The 26,612-nt window shown below is 40.5% G+C and overlaps 8 protein-coding genes across 9 annotated transcripts; 5 read left to right on the top strand and 3 right to left on the bottom strand.

The window, feature by feature from the left end:
- Positions 1-390: 390 nt before the first annotated feature.
- On the bottom strand, positions 391-2,366 carry Bcpml1. Its single transcript, XM_024691631.1, has one exon. It carries the CDS (start codon positions 1,823-1,825, stop codon positions 815-817), a length of 1,011 nt encoding a protein of 336 aa, XP_024547402.1. The 5' UTR covers positions 1,826-2,366; the 3' UTR covers positions 391-814.
- Positions 2,367-2,882: 516 nt separating this feature from the next.
- Positions 2,883-4,680, top strand: BCIN_02g09120 (hypothetical protein). The gene is made up of 2 exons (XM_024691630.1): positions 2,883-3,670; positions 3,727-4,680. Exons 1-2 carry the CDS (start codon positions 3,260-3,262, stop codon positions 4,435-4,437), a joined length of 1,122 nt encoding a protein of 373 aa, XP_024547401.1. The 5' UTR covers positions 2,883-3,259; the 3' UTR covers positions 4,438-4,680.
- Positions 4,681-5,068: 388 nt separating this feature from the next.
- Positions 5,069-6,525, bottom strand: BCIN_02g09110 (hypothetical protein). The gene has a single exon (XM_001554277.2). It carries the CDS (start codon positions 6,395-6,397, stop codon positions 5,279-5,281), a length of 1,119 nt encoding a protein of 372 aa, XP_001554327.1. The 5' UTR covers positions 6,398-6,525; the 3' UTR covers positions 5,069-5,278.
- Positions 6,526-10,965: 4,440 nt separating this feature from the next.
- Positions 10,966-11,954, top strand: BCIN_02g09100 (hypothetical protein). The gene has a single exon (XM_001554275.2). The coding sequence runs from the start codon at positions 11,025-11,027 to the stop codon at positions 11,586-11,588; it is 564 nt and encodes a 187-aa protein (XP_001554325.1). The 5' UTR covers positions 10,966-11,024; the 3' UTR covers positions 11,589-11,954.
- A 1,484-nt stretch (positions 11,955-13,438) lies between these two features.
- Positions 13,439-15,771, top strand: BCIN_02g09090 (hypothetical protein). Its single transcript, XM_024691629.1, has 2 exons — positions 13,439-14,709; positions 14,761-15,771. The coding sequence occupies exons 1-2, from the start codon at positions 13,498-13,500 to the stop codon at positions 15,439-15,441; spliced, it is 1,893 nt and encodes a 630-aa protein (XP_024547400.1). The 5' UTR covers positions 13,439-13,497; the 3' UTR covers positions 15,442-15,771.
- A 35-nt stretch (positions 15,772-15,806) lies between these two features.
- On the top strand, positions 15,807-18,371 carry BCIN_02g09080 (hypothetical protein). The gene is made up of 2 exons (XM_024691628.1): positions 15,807-16,789; positions 16,846-18,371. Exons 1-2 carry the CDS (start codon positions 16,205-16,207, stop codon positions 18,295-18,297), a joined length of 2,037 nt encoding a protein of 678 aa, XP_024547399.1. The 5' UTR covers positions 15,807-16,204; the 3' UTR covers positions 18,298-18,371.
- A 6-nt stretch (positions 18,372-18,377) lies between these two features.
- BCIN_02g09070 (hypothetical protein) lies at positions 18,378-19,965 on the bottom strand. 2 transcript variants are annotated; one of them, XM_001554272.2, is made up of 3 exons: positions 19,578-19,965; positions 18,612-19,525; positions 18,378-18,513 (listed from the first exon to the last, which is right to left on the bottom strand). In XM_001554272.2, the coding sequence occupies exons 1-3, from the start codon at positions 19,889-19,891 to the stop codon at positions 18,431-18,433; spliced, it is 1,311 nt and encodes a 436-aa protein (XP_001554322.2). In that variant the 5' UTR covers positions 19,892-19,965; the 3' UTR covers positions 18,378-18,430. The 2 variants fall into 2 exon arrangements, with proteins under 2 accessions (XP_001554322.2, XP_024547398.1); XM_024691627.1 differs by having other exon boundaries at positions 18,492-19,525.
- A 2,743-nt stretch (positions 19,966-22,708) lies between these two features.
- On the top strand, positions 22,709-26,601 carry BCIN_02g09060 (hypothetical protein). The gene is made up of 4 exons (XM_024691626.1): positions 22,709-22,896; positions 22,976-23,202; positions 23,252-23,544; positions 23,593-26,601. The coding sequence occupies exons 1-4, from the start codon at positions 22,840-22,842 to the stop codon at positions 26,403-26,405; spliced, it is 3,390 nt and encodes a 1,129-aa protein (XP_024547397.1). The 5' UTR covers positions 22,709-22,839; the 3' UTR covers positions 26,406-26,601.
- Positions 26,602-26,612: the final 11 nt, after the last annotated feature.

Raw genomic sequence — 26,612 nt, 5'->3', positions numbered from 1 at the left:
ACTCTTGAGGCCACCAGACCAGGCGAACATACACACACGATAGCGGGAGTGCACCCGCCCAGCTCAAATACCTCACAGTACGTACAAAGAGCCCCATTCACATCCATCGAGGCTTACACTCTCTCCATGTCGATCTCAGGACACAGATCTACTATTATCATGAGGGCCAACCAATGCAATACAACCCAACACATAGTTATGTAAACATCATGTCGTAAAACAGGCAATCACGTGAACGGGGCTGATAGGATAGAGTTCTACCTAGAGAGTGTGACTCCATCGAGACAATCGAGGCGTACAGCTCTCACTCGGGGTTTTGCCATTCGAATCTGCCCCATGTGTCAAGTATACATCCAATCTTCATATTACGAAATATTACGTCTTCACAGATGAAGCAAGTGACAATTTATGAGGCTCAAAGTTTGTAATGCCAAGTTCAATGTGATTTGTCCACAACGAGCTATATTAGCACCGGCACTTTTCTCTCTCCCTAATTGCCCAGACGGCCCTACATCATTCAAGCTTTGAAACTCTATTTACGATTCTCGGCGACATTACCGCGGTGACCTTGATAGGTTGTACTGGCGGCAAAGTCAAGTGAGACATGGTGGAGTAGTTAGTATGGTAAAGTTAATCTTTCAACACATGCATCTTCCTTTCCTTCAAGAGATCTTCGTCCCTCCGCACGGTTTCAAAATCTGGTGATGGGTTGCAGCTGACTTCTGCTTCTTTGATATGGTACAAATCGTATAGCATGATGAGTATGAAAGGAACTTCCGAAAGTATGTTACCATAGATGACAACCTCCTTTTGCTTAAGTTCTCGGTGCCAACATTAGGACGTACTCTCTGGTGCTGTGACCAAATTGTATCATGTCCTTATCCATTAACTCAACGTATCGACTCGCGTCCACCGGATCTTTGTTCATCATCGTACCGTTCGCAGATTCGAGATCGATCAAGTATGGCTTCACTTTGCGAATCTTATCGCCAAATTCGTTCATCTTCTCTGTCGCTTTGAACTGTATGACGGCATGTTGTTTGCTGATGCTTGGATGTTCTGCAGCTAAATCCACCACGGCACGTTCTCGACCAACAAGCCAGCAACTCTTGGAACTCAAATCAATGGTTTCGATAATGTCGGCGCCTTTAAACACAAAAAGTTTCCAATCGTCTTTAGATGGTGGCTTGCATGCTTCAGGTGGTTCGTGATATTTTAGAACTATAGAATTCCCATCTGCCTGTGTAATTGTATTTGAAGCTGCTGCCAAGATCCCCGTGTGTCCTAAATTCGGCTTCTCTTTTTCAGGTACTGGCTCGTCTCCGGTGGTGACAAGGGCTGTTGAGGATGGATCTTTTTTCGATTGAAACGATGCAGCTTGGGATGGTAGCGGACCGTTTTGTTTTCGAGACGCTACCAAGTTTGTCGTTGATTCCGCCGACCTGGTATTGTCATTTGCATTTCCATCCTTATTCCGTCTTCGGTCTCGAGATCTATCTCTTCTGCGATGTGAATCTCGATCATCCTTTCGTCGGGGACTGCGCGATCTTCTGCGATGCGAATCTCGATTGACTTTTTGCCGGGAAGAATCTGAATCAACTGGACTGCGCGACCTTCTGCGGTATCTCACTTTATCTTCGTATTGATCTCTCGTGCCTCTGGAACGATCATCATGCCTGTCGGTACGAGTTGATCCACGGTCAGCCTCTCGCTCTCTCCTGCGCCTCCTCCGCCTTCTCTCCCCTTCGGAATCTGTGGAGGGGGACCTAGAATGTCGCCGTGAAGAATGATCCTGCTGACGATTTGAGGATGCAGGTGAGGCCATATTATTTAACTATTGGAGTGATTGAATTGGTGAAGGAGAAGAACAAAGCAAGAGTCCAAATTCGTTACTAGAAAAGAAAGATAGCGATAAGCACCGTGCCTGCAAGATACGAGTGATGAAGCTTACCAGCATTATTTGCCTCTATCGTCCGCCGTATTTTCAATTGGCACGAGCACCCATAGCCGTAGCTGAGCTTCACCTTTCTGCTCTATTCCTATCTCAGACTAGCCGATATTCTCTGACCCCGAAATCCTTCGGACCTTGAAGATGGAAATTCTCCCGAACACTCCTGAACATCACGTAGAGAGGGGCTTGCCCATATTCCACATCTTGGGTTTCTCCATATCAAACGGTCCCGAGTAGTGAGGATTTTGGTGTTTTCCCGTGTTATACAACGTTTGTTTGCTTCTCTTCCTTCACCAACAAGAATGATATATAATCAAGGAAATCCGGTCGATACACATCTCACAGTTATACATACATGTACATATGCAGCAAATACGATCATGTGGACGCCATCATCTAACTCCAAGGCTTCCTCATTCATCCTGTTCTATTTTCGAAACTCGCGATACATTCATCGTTATTGCAAGAAGTGCCATTGAATGCTTGCGTTTCCATGCTTATACGAAGAACACACTTGCGATGTAGGTGAGGGTGCATTGCAGCACCTGAAACTCTCTTTGAGAATCGAATACAAGGCATCTTTTCTCCGTATTCCCATTCTCTTACTTGATCTCTTTTACTGTTATCATCTACTACCAATCGCGTGCCTTTTTCTTCTCTCACACTACTTGTTCTTGCTTTACTTCCGAGTATTTCTACTGCGCCGCAAGCGTTGGTTCGCGTTTGGTTGGATGTAGTGATGACCAGATAAGCGACCGCCCCCATGGCGGTTACGAAAGTTTTTATGTCTTTTATGATTCGTCTGCATAATTTGAATCGACGCTTTTTCGTCTGTTTCAGGTTACTGTGTTGAATCGAGTGGTTCACAATGGCTCTTGCCATTGAGACACGAGGCCGCAGCATCGTTGCCGCATACTCGCACACTTGAGATGATTGATCGAGGCTTCCAGCTCGAGTCGAAAACTATAATGTGAGATGGGGTCCAATCCTACAATATTTATATATCTGTTTGTCTATGACCCAGCCTCACCCCTTACATCTAAGCCTGCCTTGATTACAATTCAATTATTTCGAGGCCAGTTTTCAATGTGAAAAATTAAACGTCGTTCAGATCATACGTCACATGGAAACAACTTCTTTAGCAATTTCCCGACCGTACCTTTTCTCGGGGTTCTCGGATGAATTGTTTGTACGGATATTCCCGTGTCAAGATTTCCTTGAACCTTTAGCATCGAGGTTTACCACTTGCTTGGACAACCACTTTTTTTGGGGGGTTACTTGTAAAACCCCTGAGAAAGGCGTGAAATCATGCCTCATGTTGTGTCTCAAATGCAGCCAAGGGAAAGGCCCCAACAGACTCCTCACTCAAAACGAACAATGATGAAGAATGCAATTTCTCAAGATAACCTTCGCTCATCTACCACTCCTCGTCGTCGAAATGCAAATGGCCCAACTCCTACCTTGAGTCTGCTCGTTACCCCACAAGGTGCATGGAACTATATACCAGGTCGACAACATTCAAAACAATTTTCCCCCGATAGAATGACACCTATCTCCGCCGTCGATTCCGTTTTCGAATTATCTTCGGCAGCTACAAATGCTTCCCCGAACTCAGCCACATCATCATTTATTGCTGAACTAGAAGATACTTCTCCTGGGGCAGTCAAACCCCAAAAAATTAATATGGATCCGAAGTCCCCACTTAGTCCTACACGTTCGGTGAGTCCCCTATTGAAAGTCTACCTTATAGTATCAATACTCATTCATATCCTTAGTTACATGCAGCTACTGCCATTGAAGCTATTAATGACTTCGAGGCAGAGAATAAGCGTCTTCTTGAGCGGGCTATTGCGGCTGAAAATGCAGCAAAGATATTAGAGGAGCAAAATATCAATCTCCGACGAAAGGTCAACTATTATATGGAACAACATAGACCGAAAACAGCACCAGCTCAGAGGAACTCACAAGACTTACACAAGCGCAATACTACGTACAGCAAAACAACACCTCTATCCGCTTTCAACACCATGATGGATCATGTGGAGGCTGAGTATTTGCCACCTTCTATGAATGATACACCTTCACCATTGCCTCGACGAAAATCTTCGCTCCCATCAGATTTACTAGTTTCTCAACAAAGTGAAATCACGCCCAACAAATTTGGCCCAAGTGGATTTATTCCTTCGCGGCGGCCTCCTCCAATTCCAGAGTGTAAAAAGGTTCCTTCATCAAAAAACCAAGCCCGTTATCGTGATACATTAAAAAAGAACGATGTGAGCACTCCAAGAACAACACGTTCTAATAGTCGAATGACCAAAATTTCCTTGTCGGATGCAACTCTTAGATCAAAACCATTACCGTGGGCTCCATCAGCAATTCCGGGTATGGTTGAAATTGGCAGTACATATGAAGACGCAGCCCCTACATTACAATTGAGATCCAAGAAAAGTTTCGCAAAATTCTTTAGAAAAGCAAAAAAGGAATGACGAATAAGTAGCGTTCCTGTTCACAAATTCATTCTTTGTCAGTAATACCATGGAGGAATATATTGGGATGCGATATCATGCACCCCAGGCGCTTTGGACTTGTAATTGTATATAATTATGAATAACGAAAATGGTATATATGTGGAGTAATTGGGTGTTGGCCGCGGAGTCAGAATTTTACGCGGACTTTTCAGAATGAGGGAATGGTAGTTGATTAATAATATCCTATTGCTTCCGCATTCATTATTTTTATATAATTTATTGTGCTTGGTCTCTTATCTTGACTTTCTCTTTTGCTCTCCCCCCCCCCCCCCCCCCCCCCTTTTCCTACAGAATGGGATGTATCGGCAATATCTTCAGCGATGAAGCAAATTGCATGATGCGGGAGTACATTGTACCTCTGCAAGTCATGACACTCTGGCCTTTAAAGCATACGGCATCTTGTATCTTTCTTCAACACATCAGAGGGGACACTCATGATCTCACGAAGAGGAAGGGTATACAGAATTCATCAGACATAACATATTCCATCACGTCACAATTTGCAAAAGATAAATGACAAAACATCAATTATGTTTACAATCTGTTTATAACAATCTGTTGATATATCCAGGTCTCTTCCATACTATCATGTATATTAAACTTTTGTGAATGCCGCTTCCTAATTCTTTCATCCATGATGCTTATGCCCTACTTTTTCTAACATGCGAGAATTTACAATCGCGAACTTTCAATCCTTTTGTTTATATGCCCTTACTTTTTCTTCTTAAGTTCTCTATCTTGCAGTATTCCCTTTCTTTGTTTCAACAGACTAGTAAGCACAAAAACGTCTCGACCCGGTCTACATACCGCTACATCCCTCCCTTCTCCTCGCAGCATCCAAAATCTTCTTATCCCTCGCATATTGTTCTCCCTGACGCCTCATCAACCGATCGATATCTCCCCACTCCGCAGCATTCGGACTCATCGCCCTCTCTAATTTTCCCTCATCCCGAAGAATCGGAAGTCCGTCGGCAGCTGTCACCCAGGGTGTCCCAGCGTCCCACGATGATGGTTCTTGGCCGGGGATCGGCATGGGTGCACGGGTTGCGTTGGAGATTGTTAGGAAGGAGGGAGAGAGAGGGGGACTGAGGAGTCTTTTCTGTGGGTGCGAGGGATTGGGAGGATTGGGTTGATTGGAGAGATTGGGGCGGGGGGCGCGGGGTGGAGAGACTGCAAAGCGGAGGGTGCTGGGTTTTTTGGTGGTGGGTGGGCGGCGGATGGGTCGCGGGGGGTTGGCCCAGCCTATTTTGCGGGGGTTGGGGATGGGAAGGGCGCTTTCCCACTCGGATTCGTTGTTGGGATCGTTGGTGGCTTTGGCAGTTTTGGTAGTTTTGGTGGCTTTGGTAGCATTAGTCGTCTTGGCAGCTCTGGCAGCTCTGGCAGCTTTGGTAGCTTTGGCAGCCTTGGAATGTTCCACATTCTCCATACTCCTAGTCTTAGAAACAGGTCTTCCATCCCCCCCAGCATCACACGAAGGAATCCCACCAAAAGTAAGATAACCAGGTACCATTCTTCGCGACACCAATCGTTGAAGTTCTCCATATGATTCGTGTTCATATCGCTTCTGAAGCTTCGTCACGAATCGTTTGCACATGTAGCTGAAGATGTAGGCGAGGGTGGTGAGTACACCGATACAGATGATGAAGAATAGGGTGTAGAATGTGACTTTTGTTGGTGTGTCGAAGTGATCTTTGAGTGTGGAGGTTAAGTGCGTTGTTTGGTTGGGGAGGAAGGATCGGCTGTGTATTCTGTCGTGTTGGGTGGGGGGTGTGAGTGCGGAAGAGTAGAGTGGTTGAGTGAGTTGAGTCGGATAGGATGGTGAGAGTGCTGGAGGTATACAGATAGTAGTCGAGGAGGTGGTGCCTGGTAGAAAGCTACTATTGGTAAATCTACCGTCGGTAATCATCTTTGTGATCATTTTTACGATGTGGAGGTGGTATTTAGATGGTGTTGCTATGATGACGTGGTGACGATATCGAGCAAGATGATATGAATCTATTGAATAAATGTAATATATGGTTATATGATAGCAGGTAAACGATGTGCGATAAGAGAATATGATGTTGTCAAGTGTTCAGGATACTCTGCGAATACTTTCGATGCGATGTTTTTTCATAGGATGAATGGGAAAATTATTTTGAGGGCAGAAACTATCTAAATAGATTTTCATCAGATGATTTTCTAGTTTAAGGGTTCAGTGTGGAAATCAAAATGAACGAATCTGCTAGTTTTCTCCCTAGACATGCGCCAGTATCTGTCAAGTGCCGTACTAGTTACGGTTTTCGTTGCTTGTCTACAATTAGTAACAGTAGCTAAAGTCCATATCAGTCATTGTAATAATGGGATTTAAAAGCTTATAAGAGTTAGTATGTACTTTAAGCTTTTTGGTCAGTAAACTTGAGGAAAATTGTGGGGTGAATGTTAAGATACTTTCGCTTAGCCCCCCTTAGATTTGGAGCGAGTGTCATGAAGCGACGCTAGAATGAGATTCATCACGTGATTTGTTTCTGGAACGTCTGGCTAGACGTCACTATCGGATATAGGATTCGTATATGTGATCTTTTGCCAATTCCGATCGGAATCTTATTTTCGGCTTTTCGCTGGTCGATATCAGTCAGGTTTTGCGAAGTGGTTGGATTCTGAATCCGTATGATCGTACATTGTTGTTTTAACTTCACTGACATTTCTAACACAACTGATATACATTACTCTCCTTGCTGCGTGCCGGTCAGCTCGCCCATATCTTTTGACAAAAAATCAAAATCCTCTAGAAATAACTTCTGCCAGTTTACATTCCCGCTTTATCATAATAACCATCGTTAAATTTGTCTCCCCTTACAAATTTTCAGTCCAAAGACTCCAAGGCAAAAACCAAAAACCAAGTCTCAAAGACCAAACCTGAGAACCTAAGTCCAAACCCATAGCCCCAGGTCTATGGTATTGTTGAAAAAACACATACATCTGTCGAGAACATATTGTAATCATTTTTAGAGTGTTTTGTGGACATTTGAATCGCCTTCTTGTGCTCTGATAGCCTCGGGGAAATCATAGAAATCAATTCAATAATCGGCCTATCTTAGGTATGAGAAGTCTTCAATAATGCCGTATTTATTCCTTCGAGTTAAAGTAAAGGATCTTAATATACCTTTAAAAATTGTAGGCCCATCAATCGACCCATCTGACCACACATAAATGTATACAAAACATTGTTCTTCAGGATATATGGTACAGAAACTCCCAATTTTAAAATAATAAAGATAAGTTGATGATTCTTTGTTCATGAGACGGTCTGATAGATGTTAGTGGTGTATTTTATAAAGATGTGAAAATTTCTGACCTTTCATTAAACTTCTTCCATCGGTTGAAAGTACAACTATATCGTTCTGACACTTTCCAGCACCGTCAAAGTATTACTGTTCCAAAATAAAGTAGCTCATTCCATCACCATTCTGAAATCTTCCAGATTCTCGAGTGCAGTGGAACGGAAATTTCGGAGGCTTAGAAGCTCATTATATGACTCCAATGTCTTATTTGTAAGGGCATCGGCGATTGGATACCTCAATCCAGACTGGCATTTCCTGATAAATATATCTTCTATGACTTCACAATCCTTGTCTATCCAAGCTTCAATGAAGTCACAATCTATTTCACCACCAAATCTTCTACAAACCCTCGCAAATCTGCGTTCGAAATCCCGTTGATTATACTCTTCTTCGAGCTCACTGGCCAGCCGCAGTTGAATTCTAGCATGCTCCCATCCTGGCACGCATCGAGGATGCCATCCTGAAAACTCGAATGAGACATAAAAGAAATATTCGAATCTCTCTCCTAACAAGTTGAAACGAATAAGAATTTCGAAAAAGATAAGAGTGAGTACAGTAATGCGGGCGACTAAGTCACAGAAGATCTTAGAATCTCCACAGAGATATGAGCGAATTTCATTTATAGAGATACCCGCTAAAAAAAAGACAATCAGAATAATTCGATGTTGATGGCAACCCTTCCAGCCCTTTGATAGGTAGTAAATATATTGGATTGATTCATAATATATCCAGAAAAGCACAAAAGTTGATATGCACTTTAAATGATTGATTAATGTGAATGTTTCTCTGTAGGAATCTTGATTGGAAATTAAATTCTGTTGCTGGGACATGGTTGTTGGTTTGAATCATTTAGAGATGAGATATGTACCTTGATATCATGGACGAGGGAAGAATAATATGTTTTTTTGAAGAGACCATAAGCGAAGCTGAGTCTCCTCATGTGATTAATTAGTCTATGTGCGTGTAACTAACACTTTTATTCGGTCGTGACTTAGACTAGAGATTATCTTCCGAAGTTTAAAATATTATCTTGGAATTCTTGATGCCAAGAGTCATATCCATTCCATACTAACATCTTCGAGTCAATTTGTGGTAAAGGCCAGCTCTGGTAATGTGTTATTTTCATCAGTCACATGTCCACCACTGGAATTGATCACATTTTCATGAAGATAGATAGTATATGTTACGGATTCTTCAAAGGCCGTATTGATTTCGATGATTGATATTAACAAACCTCTCTTATTTGAATTCATTTGCATCTAACTAGTCCGAAGTCTCGGAAATCCCTAGTGCCTCATGATTGACTTACACAATGAGGGATAAAGTTTTCCCAATTTCCCTTCAGAGAGAAAAATTGATAACAGCTACAGTGTCTCTTTATTTGCGTCTTGCACCAAAACTTGGAAATTGGGAGCCTTTGAGAGGTGGTGATTTAAAACTACTCCCAAAATTACATTAGTCACCTTCTAGGAAGCCCAATTTGGACAAACACACACAGATGATCATATAGTATATAGCTGACAAACTTTATCATACACTAGAAATTAGCACCAGTGAAAATTCTTTCTCTTCAAATAATGAATTTCTCGATCCCCATCAGAATCGTACCCTTCAAAAGCTGCATCTTCTAGGCGATTGAAAAATTCTCAACTGTTCAACCTCGTACGTATCTCTCCAATTCGAACAATGAAAGAATCTGATCATTGACAAGTTCGAATTCAAGAATGTCACCATTACCAAAAATTGCTGAAAATATAGTGGCTATTAAAAATGCCACTGATGTCACACAAATTGAGCTCACAGTTATGGAAACGATCATATATGGGTTTTTCGCTCCGTTAGGAATCATATGTATGATATTCTTTATTACGACCTGGATTGCTATTCTTATTATCTTTATTTATGATAGAATGGATAATTGGATACGTGGTTTATCAGTGGCAAGCGAGAAGAGACCGACGTCGAAACCAACGAGCAGACACCTCACTCCAAATTATGAGAGAGCGAATAGCCCACTTTTGTATGTCAACAAATGGTCAGGAAATTGGACAGAGGGAGAGAAATTTTTCGGCAGAGATGAGTTACCGAATTACGGAACGATAACACAGAGACCGAGAGATGAGTTTGATGATATTCGGGAAGGTATAGCGATATCTAAAGAAATGACGAGAGAGTCCTCAGGTACGAATCAAGTATAGGGACTCAGATTCTGGGAGGCATAATAAAAGGATCGGATGATGTTGATGTATTACTGGGTCAATAACGTGTCAAGAAACAGGGCTTTGACAAAAAGTTTGTGGGGGGAAAAGTTTGGTGTCATTAAATTTTGGAAAAGTTTTATTCAATTTCAATAACTTATCTAAAATGTGATAGAAAAATATTATTTGTAATATTAGACGGACTTCGCTGTTTACACAATTTCACTGAGCCCAATCACGGGATTCCGAATATATATTGCGCTCTATCATGAACGATGGAAATACATATTGTTGTTTTAGATTTTATTTAGTGCAATGAATACTCTTTGAATAGGAGTCTAAAGATTCTTGATAATGATCAACCACATAATTTATTTTATCACCTCACACGTAAATCTATTTCCCTCAGTTCTAGTGGTTCTTTCATCTTCCACTAACCAGAATTTCAGACTTGCAAGAATTAAATGGCAATAAAACTAATACCATCTTTTCGTCTTAGATGATATCTCCAGACTATGGAATGACTAATATGATAACAAATGGACTCGAAACTTATTAGTCTTGCATGATTTGATCATGTTCGGAGAACTTGGCTTTATAGATCTCAGCAGTTTTACCCGAACAAGTCAAATTGGTAGAGTCCACTCAGAACAAACGTCAGAATTTTCAGCTTTAAGAGTTTGGAAAGCGTCACTAGTGTAACCTTATTCTTAATATTCTCCATTCCCCCACACTTCGCTTCAAATGACAACATTTCTTCACATATACTATCCACTTGTGGGAAGACTCTAGATCTAGATCTCACTCGTAAAGATATCTAACTCAAATTTGTATTGGAGATCTACATGGATCAATCACCAAGCTTTGAACTCAAAACTTTGGCACAGATCATGAATCATAGATCATTGTGACTACAGAACATCTATAAATTGCACCGCATCTTTACCTAAACATTTCAACTTTCAGCAACATACATTACTTTATTCTAATCAACTAAGAGTACCAAATCTACAACGAGATAACAATGCCTGGGCTATTCAATTTCCCTACCCCAAGATTGGGTCCGATTACCGATCTCGCTATCGATATCGCCAACTCGGTCAATGATAGAAACATCAAAATACTAGAACATCTTTTGAATATGATAATCATAGTTGGAATCGGAAGTGGATTGATCATGATAATATTCATTTCGGCTCTTCTCGTCGTACAAATCTATCGAATCCTCCGTCCAGAAAACGTGAAGACTGTGAAGAGTAGTCCTCAGTCCCCTGGTCTTCAAGAAGGGGCCGAATTTGTCGTCGAACGAAAGAATGGTATGAGCGTCGTGGGAGTTTCGAATCTTGATAAATTAAATCATGGTAAAATCATAATTGATGAAGCGAAGGATCAGGAGTCACGTGTAATTCCTTCCTCTACGCTAGAGAATACTGAGATGAAGAATGATAGGAGAAAAGCAAAGCGGGAGATGAGAAAGGCGGAAGAGGAATACGAGTACCAAAGATTCATGGGTAGATTTTCTACGGAAAGTTTTGCTTCTTTTGTCTGTTCCGAGGAGAATCGCAGTATAAATGAAAAGCGAGCATAGATTCTCTAAGATTTATCTGGAGATATCAAAGCAGATCATCGAATACATTGTCACAGTTGGTACAAGCTGTTATTAGTGTGCTTGATCGGAAGATTCGCAGTTTTGAGAGGATTGCCGAGATTTTGGGATATGGTGGAGAATTCGATGGCTTGGATGTGGTTTAAATTGTTAAACGTTGATCCAAGATTGAGTCAAACTCATTTCAGATAGTGGGATTGTATTATTGGGTGCGCCAATAAGAACGGGGGTTATGTGACGGGGAGTTGAGGCTGAATTTGAATTGAAAGCAGAAATTCACCAAGATTCAACATTTTGTTGATGATTTCTTTATTGGAGATGATTATAATGTATAATTATAGATAGTTATGCGAGCTTTTGAACCGAGATATCATTTCTCCTATCCAATAATGGTCCCAATATTTGAATGTATGTGGCGAATGTCGGGCAATTTGCATCTAGCAACCCTCTCCAAACTTGCCCCACCAGTTATTGTAGCTTCTATAAGTGATTCTTCAAGGTTCTTATGGTGACCGAAACCACAAAGGCCTAGGATGAAGGTTGCAGCGAAAAGGTGAAATCAAAACATGATCTTGTGGCTTCCATTCTCTAGAGAGATCATTCACCGAAAAGCTGTGCTGTGTTCTTACTTCTCATAAATTCTCGAATCTGAGAAAGAGCAAGAAATACAGTGAAGTTTAAATACTTACCAAGCTGGATATTACAGACACGCTAGCTCTACTGTCTACACCATCCAACTTCGAACATCGAATAAGCGAGTCTGCTGACCTGTGGTTCCATGTACGACAATCAAGTCTCAAATAATACAATTCTCCCTCTCGCTTCTTGAGACAAAGTATCTGATTTACCTTAACCACCAAGAACATTTGGTGGAAGCATAAAGTCTAGAAGTTGCGCTTTTTTTATGTATAGAATGATCTTTGGCGACAGGGTCGTTAGATTTCTCGATGCCGAAGTTCAAACACCCCCAAAGCACTTGACATGCGTTAAGATGTTTATTGCTCGGAACGGTCCTTGCACTCTGTTTCTTGGGTATTGACCCTGAATTAGATGAGACTTGAAAAGAGATTTATTGAGAATAGAATGAGCAAACACATCGATGTGATGCAAAAAACAATTCCCAATTCGCTAACTCAGTCAAAGATGGACACAGATAAATACCGAAAACCTCTTTAGCAGCGACATTCATGTATGGACTCGCATCTGGGCTAATTATCATGATTATTGGCTTTTTCTGCCGAACTCTTAATGTATCTATTTTAGACCTGTGATTAGCCGCCACTGGATTGATATCGCTGTACTTCAGAGGCTCGCATCCACCCTCCCATTCTTCTCCAACACGTGTTTAGTAGTATATGGAATAATTCAAAAAGTGTTACATTTCCCCGCAAATCACGTTGAAAAATAATTGACAAGATTACTACCCTGGATAGAATTGAAAAGTCATGTTTCGATGAATTTTTTTAGTGCGCTAGAATCTGAAAAGTTCTCAAGGTCAGAGTCATCCATGAGGGAGGAGCGGTTTTGCCCACGAGATGCAAAATAGAACGACATCCCAGCTCGCTCTACTCGCGAAGGTATGTGTAGAGAGTTATAACCCTATTTATCTAGCCAGGTATGGGAATACGCTCTTACTTTATGTATTTTCTTTACTAGTAATGATCTTGTTCGGTTGCTTTCATGGCAATTATTCCGCCATGTCAATATGTTTGCCCGTATTCAGCCACCTTAGAGCTGATTGGTGGTGCAGGAGTACAATATGCAATGTGACGTTGATTACTTGATGAGATGAAAAGAGGGGATTATTAAAAACACTGCAACCTTCTACTCTTGCTCTTTGCATCTCATCCCATCATCTCTAGATCGGTCTGTTTTACAAAAAAAATCAATAATGGCACCTATCACTATATCCGAAATTTCTCGCACCGATCTCCAAGAATTCAAAGCTCCCACATCGGCTTCTATCAGTGATGTCAAGCAACTATCCTCTTATAACTGGCTTGAGGCACCTCAAGAAACACCTACTATTGCTGTTCCTGGTAGCCCTTCTCTTTGGTCGACTCTAGGAGCTTCTCCACAGCTAAAAAAGGACTCTGGCGTCATCTATATCGCTCAGAACGCAGCGCGCCACCCAGCAAGCCCTCTTGAATCGCTTTTTCGTTCGTTATATTTAAAACATCCTTCATTTGACATCCGTTCAATTGACGTTGTGACTGATCGAAACAACATCCGCAAACTTCTCTCATTTATTGACCCTAGATCGTCTAGAAATCAGCTCGAAGATTTCACTATCAATGTTGAGGTAACGAAGAACACGGCATTATTCTGCCGTGAGGAGGAAAAGACTATGGAATATATCGGACCACATCAGTTCAGAGGCTTTGGCCATGAATTTGAGAAAGCATATACTGTCACCAAGATCCGAGGCAGCACTGGACATCACAGAGTCATCTCTTACCGCTTTAGCGACTTGAATTTCGTTGTCCGCTACGAAACAGACGGTTACGTTGACATTAATACGAAAACGTCCCTTGGAGCACAAGACGACCTTTCAAGTACGCTAGACGCACTATCTTTATCTCCAGTCACTACCCATCTCAAGATCGTTCCCAGTGAGTCGAAAATGACAATCAAAAAAGAGGGACAGGAAGTACCGCTGGAATCGATCCTTGAGATCAAAACTCGAGTTTCGCATAAGCCGATTAATTTTGAAGAGATCGCATCACAGCTGTGGGTATCTCAAACTCATAAGCTTGTCCGAGCATACCACCAAAATGGAATCTTTCAGAATCCAGTGGTAGAAGACATCTCCGCTACAATCAAAAGTTGGGAAGCACGCAAGCAGGATGACTTAAGGAAACTAGCAGGGCTGATTAAAATAATCATCGATCTCGTGAGAGATGGTGGTGGTAATGCTGTCGTTAAGTATAACGCAGTAAAAGACAAGCTACTGATCTTCAAGGTCGAAAGGAAAGAAATGTTGCCAAAAGATCTATATTCGAAATGGGGTGATGCGCATGATCTTGATGAAAAGACTGGAGCTCAAGATGAAACTACGCAAGAACCAAATATTTCTCAAACAGAGCAAAAGAGCATTTCCAAGGTAAGCTATATTCTGGATTTTGATTACAGCGCTAACGTAGAGCCTTTGCAGATAAAAACCACAGGAGATGATCCTAAAACTAAAATCAAAATTGGAGGCGCAGATTACAACATTAATATGTCTAAGATACCGTACTTGGAATCTTATGCTCGACTTCAAGAAGCTTCTCAGCCGCGATCGATTGAGATTATTCACGGACCGATTGATCTATTCGATGTAGCCGTCAAAGGAATTGAATCTGGCTACCGCCAATGCTTTCGATGCCTGCCTACTGACCTTTCCCAATATCGTACTCTCTTCCGAACGTACAGATTACTGGAAGTTGATATTCTTAGCAATCTATCTATCGACCATGTAATTGCCAATCTCAAAGTTGGTAAATCAGACTACGATTTCGAAGAAAGACGAACAATTCCCGGAAACAAGAGCTTAGCCCGCGACACAGCTTTCCAGCTCTTGTTTCTAATATTCGACCCTCAGTATAGATACGACGTGAAAGTTAAGATGAAGCTTTATAACGCAGTAATGTTCGTAGTGTCTCATCCAGGGACATTCAAGTACTGTACAAAGCGGGTAATTCGTATCGCGTACGAGGATGAATTCGGACTGACGTTCAAGCAAAAACAGAAACTAGATCAGTGGGAGAAGGGAGAGACTGCCAAAGATGAGATAGATGTGACTACCGAAGAAGATTCTAACTACTATTTTGATTCAGATTATGACTCTTTTTAACAGGCTGTGAAGGACTACGGGGTTCGTAGTGTACCTTGACATTGATGGTATGCAAAGGGTGATGCCTAATTAATGACGATTTTGTTTTGGGGGAACAGTTTCCGTTTTAGCAAGGGCTTTAAATATCTGCTTTTCTTTGCTCACTTAATAATTTTGGAGTTTCACGTTTATTCTGTTAGTCAATCACAAAACACAAGCACACAAGGCACGTTGGTGACTTCCCGAATGAGTGTCTACTTCTAGCTGTTTCCTAAATGTCTCGACCCTCTAATGCCTCCAAAGGCCCGTCCAAGTCGTGCCTTCTCTATGAAAACTGTTCAAATTACTCTAGATCTCAAAAAGAAATCCTTTCGTCACATTTTTCCGTCAACATCATATCATATCATATCATTAATATTGTTTCACAGACTTAATTGTCCCGCTTTTTGGTTGTTAGTACACTGTATACAAATAATATATATTTGCAAAATACACCTCCACGCCTCCGTGTCGGCACAAGAGACGCAGCAAGTTTGATGCTGACCCCCCAGGTCAAATAAACCACTCGGGAACATCCAAAAGAGAATTTGAAAAACAGCACGATTCGTATCCTCCACTCCAGAAACACTTTGGACATGGTCTAGCCGATAAAAAAGTAAAGACAAAATACCCTGCAAATCTCAGTTTCAAGAACTTACAGCGCATTACAAACACTGGACCAAATCTCCCGCAGCATTTGAGAGTTAATCATATATTAGACCGCCTGTCAAATCGGGTTAACACTATGATAGAAGATAAATTGAATCGACGACCACCGATTGTCGCTTTACCTTTGATAGCCAATGGATCGATTGGACATCAACCGATGGAATTCAACAGCCCAAATTCAAACTATCCGGAGCGAGAGATTCATAGACTGAGCAAGAATACACTTGCTCCTATCGAAGAGAATGGGGAAAGTTCTCAGCAATCGCCTGAAGCTCACAAAGATAACACAAAATTCAATACTCAGTTCCCAGAACATAACGCAAATGCAAGCCAATTCTCGTCCCAGGCCACAATAGCCAATTATCAGGTGTCGTACCAGCTACAGCAATGGGACGATGGAAACTCAAACAAGATTTCCCCAATGATACTAAATGGATCGAATTCTGGGCAGGCGCAGATAGAGGCCAATAATAGATCAGATATCAACCACCCAGACCTTAACGGTGCATATGATCCACTACGTGCGATACCACTATCTGAGCTGCGTAATCAATTAACTTCAATAGCCCGTGAGATCAAGCTAAGAACTGTGGATAGCATGACTGCAGATTCAGATCATGTGAAACCTCAAGGGAACCAAGAATATCTTATGCTTTACCTTGTATGTAATATTGCTCATCTTACAGACCTGTTCATCGAATCCTAATTTGCGAAAAGGTTGTTCTAGGGCAATTCATCCTTCAAGGAGGACAAGCTTACTTTATCGACCTTCCTCCTCCAGCCCCCCAGATTATCATATCACCCCAGGACACCGATTCATTTTCTTTGAGTCCTCCGGAATCTGGAGGTGTTCTCGTTGATCCAGACGAATTTGAGATCGATTCGGAGCACTCCAGTGGTCTACCGATGAATGATAATGATAATGATGATACAGGTTATAGTTTTTTGTCCCCTAACCCAAGGCTTGGAAACTCAAATACAACTCTTTCACTTGAACCCCGCACGCGCGTCAGCCCTCTCTCACCTCTAGCACCGGCTTTTGTCCCCGCCAGTGAAGGACATCAAAAAGTTTCAGGTGTTGCTGGTGATAATGTAGCCCTCAAATCTCCACCAACTCCAGTCTCATTGAAGAGTTATTTTGAGCCAGCAAAAGCTAGAATTTACCCTCAAAGTATAACGTCTGTTTCATCTGTGGAAGAGAAGATGCCTGCGGACCCATTTGCCACCCAAGACACACCAAATTCAACCACTCCACCCGTTGAATCCCTTCAGCAAACTCCACTCAACTCATCGACTCCACTAACTCCGATTAGCCCTGTGCTTCACACTAGTCCACCGGCTTTAGACAGTCCAACCCCTAGAGACCGATTAATTACTCACAGTCAATTGCGAATTCCTAGTAACATATGTTTCATCCGCACCAAGCCCGGATCAGGAATAAGGATCTACATCCTTCCTAACCAAATCGGTAATTCAGAAACAACCTGGATTGATCTTCCAGAAGTAGGGATTCAACTCTGTGATGAAGATACACCAGAGAAGTTTGTATACGCTACCAATACTGTGATGGGTTCTGCAAGCTGGTTCTACACAGAAATTTGGGTTTCATATTTGTATCAAGAAATTCTTATTTATAATTCATTCAGAGGATTAGGAAATCTTGAGAGAGCATCAATTTCTTTTGAACCCGAACCATCTATGATACCAACTGGATGTATAGATATGTACGGGAGGCCTACCTTTTTTGACGCAGGCAATTCTAGGTCTGAACCGAAGACATTATCGTTTCCCAGTGGCGACGACTTAGGTGTCAATTGGAATGCGGCACCACATGAGAACGCGAGGATTAGATCAATCAAGTTAAAACAGATGTGGGAAGGTTGGCAAGAAGGAGCACGGGATGTAAGATGGCTTTGGCATCTCTGGAAGCAATGGGGGCGGATAAAGGGCTGGACAGAGAAATCAGAAAAATGCGGAGACGATGAAAACAGGAAAGGAAAGAATGCGGTGGACCATTTCGAATTGATGAAGATAGCGATGCTCACGTCTAAAATAGAATATGGCATCAAACAAATAGGTTTTGATGATATGAAGGGTGTTTTGCGTGGAAGATCGACTGACCAACTTAAAAGGGATTGGGAAGAGAGAACCAGAAAATTCGGCAGTTGAAGTTTTTTGGAATGAGAAATATGAAGGTCTTAAAGTAAAGAATGATCACACAGCGATAATGTAATACGTTCTCAGCGAAGTCATCAATGAAATATTGGCGTATGAATCAACATCTGGATTGTGCCGAATCCTATTATGCACATTGAGCATCATACTCTCCTGATTCCACAAGAGATACCTCGCGACGATTGTCTTGTCCGAGGATATTCAGAGTTACTGTATGAGCTGATCAGTACAGAGTTACATGGCGACATATCAGACTCCAGATTTTGTGGCCTCATGCGATTTGAAGCAAAGAAAGTAGATCGACTCACCACTTCCTACACCTTCATACCTCATCCACCCCAAATTTTCAAGTCCACCAACAGGATCTTTCGCGAATGTAATTAAACTCCTCACCATCTCCCTGCTTAACCATTCTTCATCTCTCGTATTCGGAATACCACTTACATCCCTGCCCACACCGTGCCACATATTCAAATCACTCAAATGATACGCACCACTTGTTGGATAAAGGCGCGTGTTATCGAAATCTCCGAAATATCTATATAAATAAACAGTGACGTTGTGTTTCAAGCGGAAGAGGGCAGATTGTGTCGCAGAACAGGTAAATGTTTTGAGGTTGAAGAGATCCCACTGGGAGTGGTTGAAAGTGATCTTTTGGGCGAAGGCGGAAATAGCGTAGAAGCCTGATTCGTGATTCGCATTGCCTACTAAGTATGGCAATTTAGCAAATCCTCCAGCATCGGCTCTGGTAGCATAATCTGAAAAGACAATTTTCTCGTCAATTGTCGGTACAAATTGTGTTCGTGGTAAGAATTCTGTCGGCGTGAGAGGTAACTTTTTGATGGCGGCCAAGATGACTTGGTATGGTACCTCCTGCATGCAGCTTACAACGTCTCTTTCGACATCACTATCGCATCCGACTAGGACAGAGAGCTGATCCCAATATGACTTGCTCAATTCCGGACTATTAGGTTCGTCATTTATAGTTCCGGATATAGACATGAATGAAGAAGCAATTGGATCATCTGGCCAGGCAAATGCATGGTAGTGAATAGATAGTCCACCAACTGATTGTCCGTACATGAGGATTCTGGATGGATCTCCTCCGAATGATGCAACATTTTCTTTGACCCATTCGAGGGCGAGCCGTTGATCTAAGATTGCTAGGTTGGCGCTGGGTAATAATGGGGAACCTGGGAATCCAAATACCAGAAGTCGGTAGCTGGTGTACTTTAGTATGCCATTTAAATAAGTTGGAGGTAAAGAGAATATACTCAATAGTCACAACAACGACATCACCAGTGGCAGCAAGATATTTTCCGTCATACAATGTGTTGTTGGTACTGCCGGATACGAATCTCCCGCCGTGGATGAAAAACAAGACTGGTTTGAGCTCTTTTGGCGATATGGACTTGGTCCATATATTGAGTGCCAGACAGTCTTCACTGAAATCCAAACCCGTACCACCGGTAGCTGTGGCGTATATGCGGTTGAATGTGGAAGATTTGTTAGGGAAGGTGGGGAGAGGTGGAGCGGGGTTGAAGGGACAAGCTCTTGGGAATGATGTTAGGTGGGGACTCAATTGCATAAACCCATTTAGCGCAATGGATAGCCATTGATTATATATGGTCTAAAGTAACGTAGTTTAACACCGAGTGGCCCATATCACTGAGTGACCCACTTTCACTTCAATTTACACTTTCAAATTTATATTATTTAATAACAATTGAATCAATTAATTGAAACTATTAAGAATCTAATAATCTAGAATCTATTATATTATTTTAACAAATTCTTATATTATATTCTATCTTTTTATATTTATTATAATATTAATTAGAAAATACTTCCTTGTTAAAATTCCCCTTTTTTTGATATTCATTATATTGAATTTGAATATCAATTTTTTATTAAAATAATATATTAAAAGTTTTTTATTTAATAAATATTCCTCTTTAATATAATTAAGTTTTTTTTATACTTCAATATTTATTTAATATTTTATTTGTTATTCAAAATATACAATTCTTTATATTTAAAAATATATTTTCATAAGCTAATCTCTTTATATCTTTAATTAAAATTAATACAATTTCAAATATAAATATAAAAAAGTTTAATTGATAACAAATTATTCAAGATTTAATTAATATTAATTGAAAAAGAGTTTCAATTAGATTATAAAGGATTTGAAAGATTTATTGATTTAGATTGAAAAAGGAAAAAGTAAATATACAAATTCGAATATCTAATTTCGAAAATATAGTTTCAAAATTAAATAAAATTAAATTTGTTCCCCAAAATCCTGATTTTATATTTTAAAAACTATAAAGAATTCAATCTTTAAAATATAATTGATATATACCTTAATAAATCCATCAATTTGATTACCATATAAACATTTCAAATTATTAAAACAATTAATATTAAATAATTGAATTAAACAATTGAATTAAATAATTTGAATACAATAATAAATATAAATATATAATATTATTTTTTTTATAATATATTTAAAAAACTATTGATTTATAACTTTCATATTTATTCAATATCAATATTCGATATTTATTCTTTCTTCGATTTTTAATATACTTATCAAAATATTTCAACTATTCTAAATCTATTTCATTATTCATTCATTTATTAAATATAAATTTAATAATCCATTTTATAAAAAGATTCGTTTCAATATATCAATTGAAAAAACAAACTTGTTTTTAAATTATTAAAAATAAAAAAATAATTTTATTCTTTTCATTTCTATATATTATTATTATAATCTATTCTCAATTGTTTAATTATATTACCTTACTTCTATTATTTTATTTAATATTAATTATTATTATTACTATATATATAATTCCTATTATAAAACCTATTTTATCGAAATTATAAAAATATTTATTCAAAATACTATATTTCATTTATATATTTACAACTAATCAAAACCATTTTTCAAAAAACTTAAAATCTTTATAAAAAGCTTTTTAAAAATTATAAATATAATTAAAATATATTTTTAATTCGATTCAATATTTTATAAATCGATATACCCAAAGCTTTTTAATACATTTTGTATTCTTTAATTCAAAAATATAATTCATTATATCTTTTATATTCTTTAATTTAAATAGAAATCCTTTTAAATCCATATCAAATATATATTGAACAACTACTTCTTTTTCTAATTTTATAATCTTATAATTATTGGCTCAAGTTTTTATACAAAAAGGTAAATCTTTTATTTTATATTGAAGAATCGTATAAGGGATATTATAAAGTATAATGGCTTTTCGAATACTTAGTTTTTTATCTTTATAAATAGATTCAATAGTAAAGAATGTACAAACTTCTTGATTATTCGAATTTATTATAGATTGTTGATAAAATGTATATTGAAAGAGAAAGATATAAATTGAAATGAAAATGGGCTACTCAGTGATATAGGCCACTCGGTGTTAAACTACGTTAACCATTTGCTAAATTCAATGTTCCTGACACAACTACAAAGCCAAAAGAGAGCAAAACCTACGGCGAATAGTGTGAAGCTTTATACGTATCAGAGGAAACGAATGGAACTGGAGGCTGGAATCTCAAAGAGCTGTTGGTTGCTTGAGCATATCGAATACCTAAGAATTCAACCACATCAATTTCGTTTCTTGCAGGGTGTCCGATGACTGTTCCACTTGTCGTTTGCACACGAGGGGTTGCCGCTTCGCGCAAGCCGACGGTTGACGAGACAAGAGACGCAAAGAGGAATAGCCAAGTGCGGGTGATGACCTTCATATTCATGAGCGCATACGTATATAAATATACATGTCCTCGACTATGTATGTCATTTTGTGAAGTTCACTAGAGGGTAGTGAAGGTGTCCTGATATTGGGATAAGTAACACAGAAGCGCCGCAGAAGACGCGGGGTCAATGTCTGGTCTAGATAATCCGGATAAATCCCGGAGAAGATCAGATAACAGGGGTTCGGCAAAGCCCACTCATCCTTATCGGTACTTTTGATTTAGTCCCTGGCACCAAAAACCCTTCATAGATATCAAAATCTTTGTTAGACAAACGCGCTTTGAATGGATTTTCAATCTATTTTTGACTGTGCCTCCTTTTTGCAGACTTCTGAAAACCATTCTGCACGGAGAAACAAAATAGCAAAATATCAATGGAATCCCAGCCCCCGTTTATCGCGATCACCCCCTGTTCGAAACCCTACCAACCAATAAAAGCATCATTTTTCCCCGATTCGGAAATTAACCCGGTATTCAGCGCGCCACATAAGGGTAGTATTTTTGCTAGTTAATGATCTACGGTGAGAATTATGCACCATGTATGATAAAAACTGGCACTTTTGAAAACCATGAAGAGTCCCGTTTTGCTTCATATTGTTAATTGTTAATTGTTGCCTGTTCCCCATTTCTTGGCATGAACGGCTGGATTAGATCGATGCAGGCGACGTGTATGTATGTATGAATGAATGAATGAATGGAGTGTGTTGCGACCGAGAAGTGCCCGAAAGAAATTGAAGAGAAATGGCGATTTTCGATGTGATTGCTGATGGGTTGAAGTTGGAATTCAAGAGGGAATTTGTAAGGCCTCAACAAACCTCCCAATTTCCCGCTCCGGTAGCTATTTTGACTAATATTTGATTGACCTTTCGTTTTCTAGAATCAAAGTTCTGATCCGAGAGTTGGTTCTTCAAGAGATAATTCCACAAGTTCGACCTTAGCAGCTGCAGCATCGGGGTCCAACTCTTCGTCATTCTCTTCGCTGTTTTCCACTTTAATACCCGTGGGCGTCTTTGCTGTAGTCTGTACCGTCTCATTTCTGGTGTTACGGAGGAAATATCCCAGGGTATATGCACCAAGGACTTTTTTGAGTAGTTTAGAACCTCAGTAAGTTAGATGCGCTTAATGACAAAAGATTAAACTGACTTAAGAATAGTGAACGAAGTAAGGAACTACCATCTGGATGGTTCAATTGGATCAAACCCTTCTTCAATACTCCAGATGAAGCGGTTCTCAATCAATCATCATTAGATGGGTACTTATTCCTCCGATTCCTCAAGATTATGTGTGTAATATGTCTTGTAGGATGTGGCCTTGTATTTCCCGTCTTGATACCTTTACATGTACTTGGAGGTGCTGGTAATGAACAACTTGATCAATTGACATTTGGAAATGTTGATAACCCAAAAATTTACTATGTACACGCATTTTTGGCATGGCTCTTCTTCGGTGGGTATATCTTCTCTAAATAAATGAACTTCACTAATGAATAGTCAGGATTTATCATGTATACTGTCTCACGAGAGTGCGTTTACTACATTAATCTCCGTCAAGCTTATCTTCTCCATCCATACTATGCTAAACGCTTGTCATCGAGGACTGTTCTATTCACGTGCGTTCCGCAACAAAATTTGGAAGAAGCTAAATTACGAAAGGTATTTGGCGATTCTGTCAAGCATATTTGGATTCCAAGAGAAACCCGAGAACTGCAAGACTTGGTGGATGAAAGAAATCAAACAGCTTATCGACTGGAGAAGGCCGAGACAGCATTAATAAAGCTTGCGAATAAAGAAAGAAACCGAGCACTCAAACATGGGCATCCAGATCTTGAATCAAGCATTGGTATAAATTCTGTTCAAGAAACAAAGCGTGGATCTACAGCAACTGAAAATCATAGACCGAGCTTGGTTAGAAGTTCAGCTGATGTAAATCATAGGGACATCGAGATTTTGGAAGATCCCGTGTCAGCTACAGACACATTGGTAGGGTCAAATTCCAGTCCAACCGATGGAAAAGAGAGAGAAGCTAGCGTCACTGAGAAAGCAATGTCCCAAACAAATTCTCAAGCAACCACCGACGAAAACCCCGCAACCCCAAATTTAAGATGGGGAGATAATGGATACGGAATGGCAGGGCCTCCTCCTGGAGTGAGTGGATCAATTGCAGCACAATGGATTCCTCACAGCTGGAGACCGACACATCGACCCTTATCAAATTATGGAAGAAGCGTAGATACCATCAAATGGACACGAGCTCGACTGAAGGAAATCGCGCCACAGATAAGCAAACTGAGAAGAATTCATCGACAGGGAAAAGTAAAGCCATTGCCCGCCGCGTTTATTGAATTCGATACTCAAGTCAACGCTCAATCCGCCTACCAAACATTATCTCATCATCGAGCATTCCACATGACACCACATATCAATGGAATTCGACCACACGAGATCGTATGGGAGTCACTTCGCATGAGATGGTGGGAACGTATCATGCGTAATTTCGCAATCCAAGGTTTCGTGGCCTGTATGGTCATATTTTGGTCCATCCCTTGTGCATTGATAGGGATAATATCCAACATTAATTTTCTAACCACAAAAGTTCCATTCTTGGGTTGGATTAACAAACTTCCATCTTCAATTCTCGGGTTGCTTACGGGCTTATTACCAGCTGTAGCTTTGACACTTCTCATGTCATTGGTTCCAGTCATTTTACGACATTGTGCACGTCAAGCTGGAATCCCGTCTTATTCGATGATCGAGCTTTACACACAATCTACTTACTTTATATTCCAAGTTGTACAAGTGTTCCTTGTAACAACTATCACTTCCGCCGCATCTGCAGCATTCGAGAAAATCATCGAGGATCCTACTTCTGTGCGCTCATTACTTTCACAGAATTTACCTAAATCATCAAACTTCTACGTCTCGTATTTCATCCTCCAGGGTCTCGCCATGTCCGCCACGAGATTATTGCAACTACCTGCTTTAATTCGCCACCTAATGTTTCAAAATGAGCAAAACCCAAGATTGATGATCAACAAGTGGCACCGAATCCGAATCGTCCATTGGGGAGCTGTTTATCCTGTCTTCACAAATATGGGCGTAATAGCCATTACATATTCGCTAATAAGTCCGCTGACAATCGTATTCGCACTCTTGGGTTTATCTCTCATATATATCGTATCGAAATACAATCTTCTCTACACCTATTCCTCCGAAATGTCCACGCGAGGACTCTTATATCCGCATGCTCTTAAACAACTGCTGACAGGTGTATATCTTGCGGAAGTCTGTCTCATCGGTCTCTTCGGACTACGAAGCGCATTTGGCCCGTTGGTGATCATGTTCGGATTAACAATCTTCACAGCATTGATCCATGTAAGTCTCAACGAAGCACTCGGACCACTCCTTTGGAATCTTCCTCGAACACTCGCTGTTGAGGAACTATATCGCGGACTGGCATTTAATCCAGATTTGCAAACACCCATGCCGACCATGGATCGAAACAACACCCATGACGGAAATGAAAACGGAGATTCATTTTTTCCCATGCACACACCCGAACAAACTCAATCCCATCCAGCAGTATCAACATATATAAGTCACCGCACATCCACAACCCCCAATTCACACCCCACCATCCCCGAAGAAAACGAACCCGAGCCCGAACCCCACAACGACTCCGACTCCGACTCCGAAAAAGAAGAAGAAGAAAACGAAACCCACGATCCCAACCCCCAATCCCGCTCCGCAGCCAAACGTATCGAAGGGCTCCCACACCTCTCAAAACTAACCCTCAGCTTCCTCGTACAGGCTCTAAAATCCAAAATCCAACCACACCTACATCTTCTAGACCCCTACCTAACCTATCTCACGCCCCTCGTCTCACCCATCCACAACCCCTCCTCCCCTCCCAACTTCTTCATCAAATTCCTTCACCCCGAGATATTTTCCGACTACCACATTCTCCGCTCCCTCACTGCGCCTTTACCGCTTATGGAAAACGGATTTGAGTACACGACCAAACAGCACGAGGATGCATATTTTCCGCCCTGTGTGGCGAGAGGGCGAGATCCAAAACTGTGGATTCCGAGGGATGAGGCGGGGGTTAGTAGACAGGAGTGTGAACATACGAGGAAACTTGCGGGGGTGGAATGTAGTGATGAGGGGGTGGAGTTGAAGTTTGAGGAAGAGGGGAAGGGGGAGGGGAAGAAGAAGGGAAAAGGCAGATGGGGAAAGAAAAACGAGGGGACAGTAATAGTGAATGATTTGCAGGGGGAAAATTGTATTTGGATTCGGGAGACGAAGTTTTAGAATTGAGGGATTGGAAGTGCGCAACGGGAGTAAAAAAGTGAGTTCCATGAATGTGAGAATCATGATTCGGAATTTTGGTTGGTACGGCATGGTTTTGGGTGTATGATAGAATTACAAGGCGTTTTATTGGGTATAATGTATATAGGGAGGCATAACTTAATTCAATCTGAGATAAAGTTAATGATACTTAACCTCATCTGAGTACTC

Source organism: Botrytis cinerea, chromosome 2, assembly GCF_000143535.2.
Source record: "Botrytis cinerea B05.10 chromosome 2, complete sequence".
Lineage (NCBI taxonomy): Eukaryota > Fungi > Ascomycota > Leotiomycetes > Helotiales > Sclerotiniaceae > Botrytis > Botrytis cinerea.
This window is presented reverse-complemented; position numbering and strand designations above follow the sequence as displayed.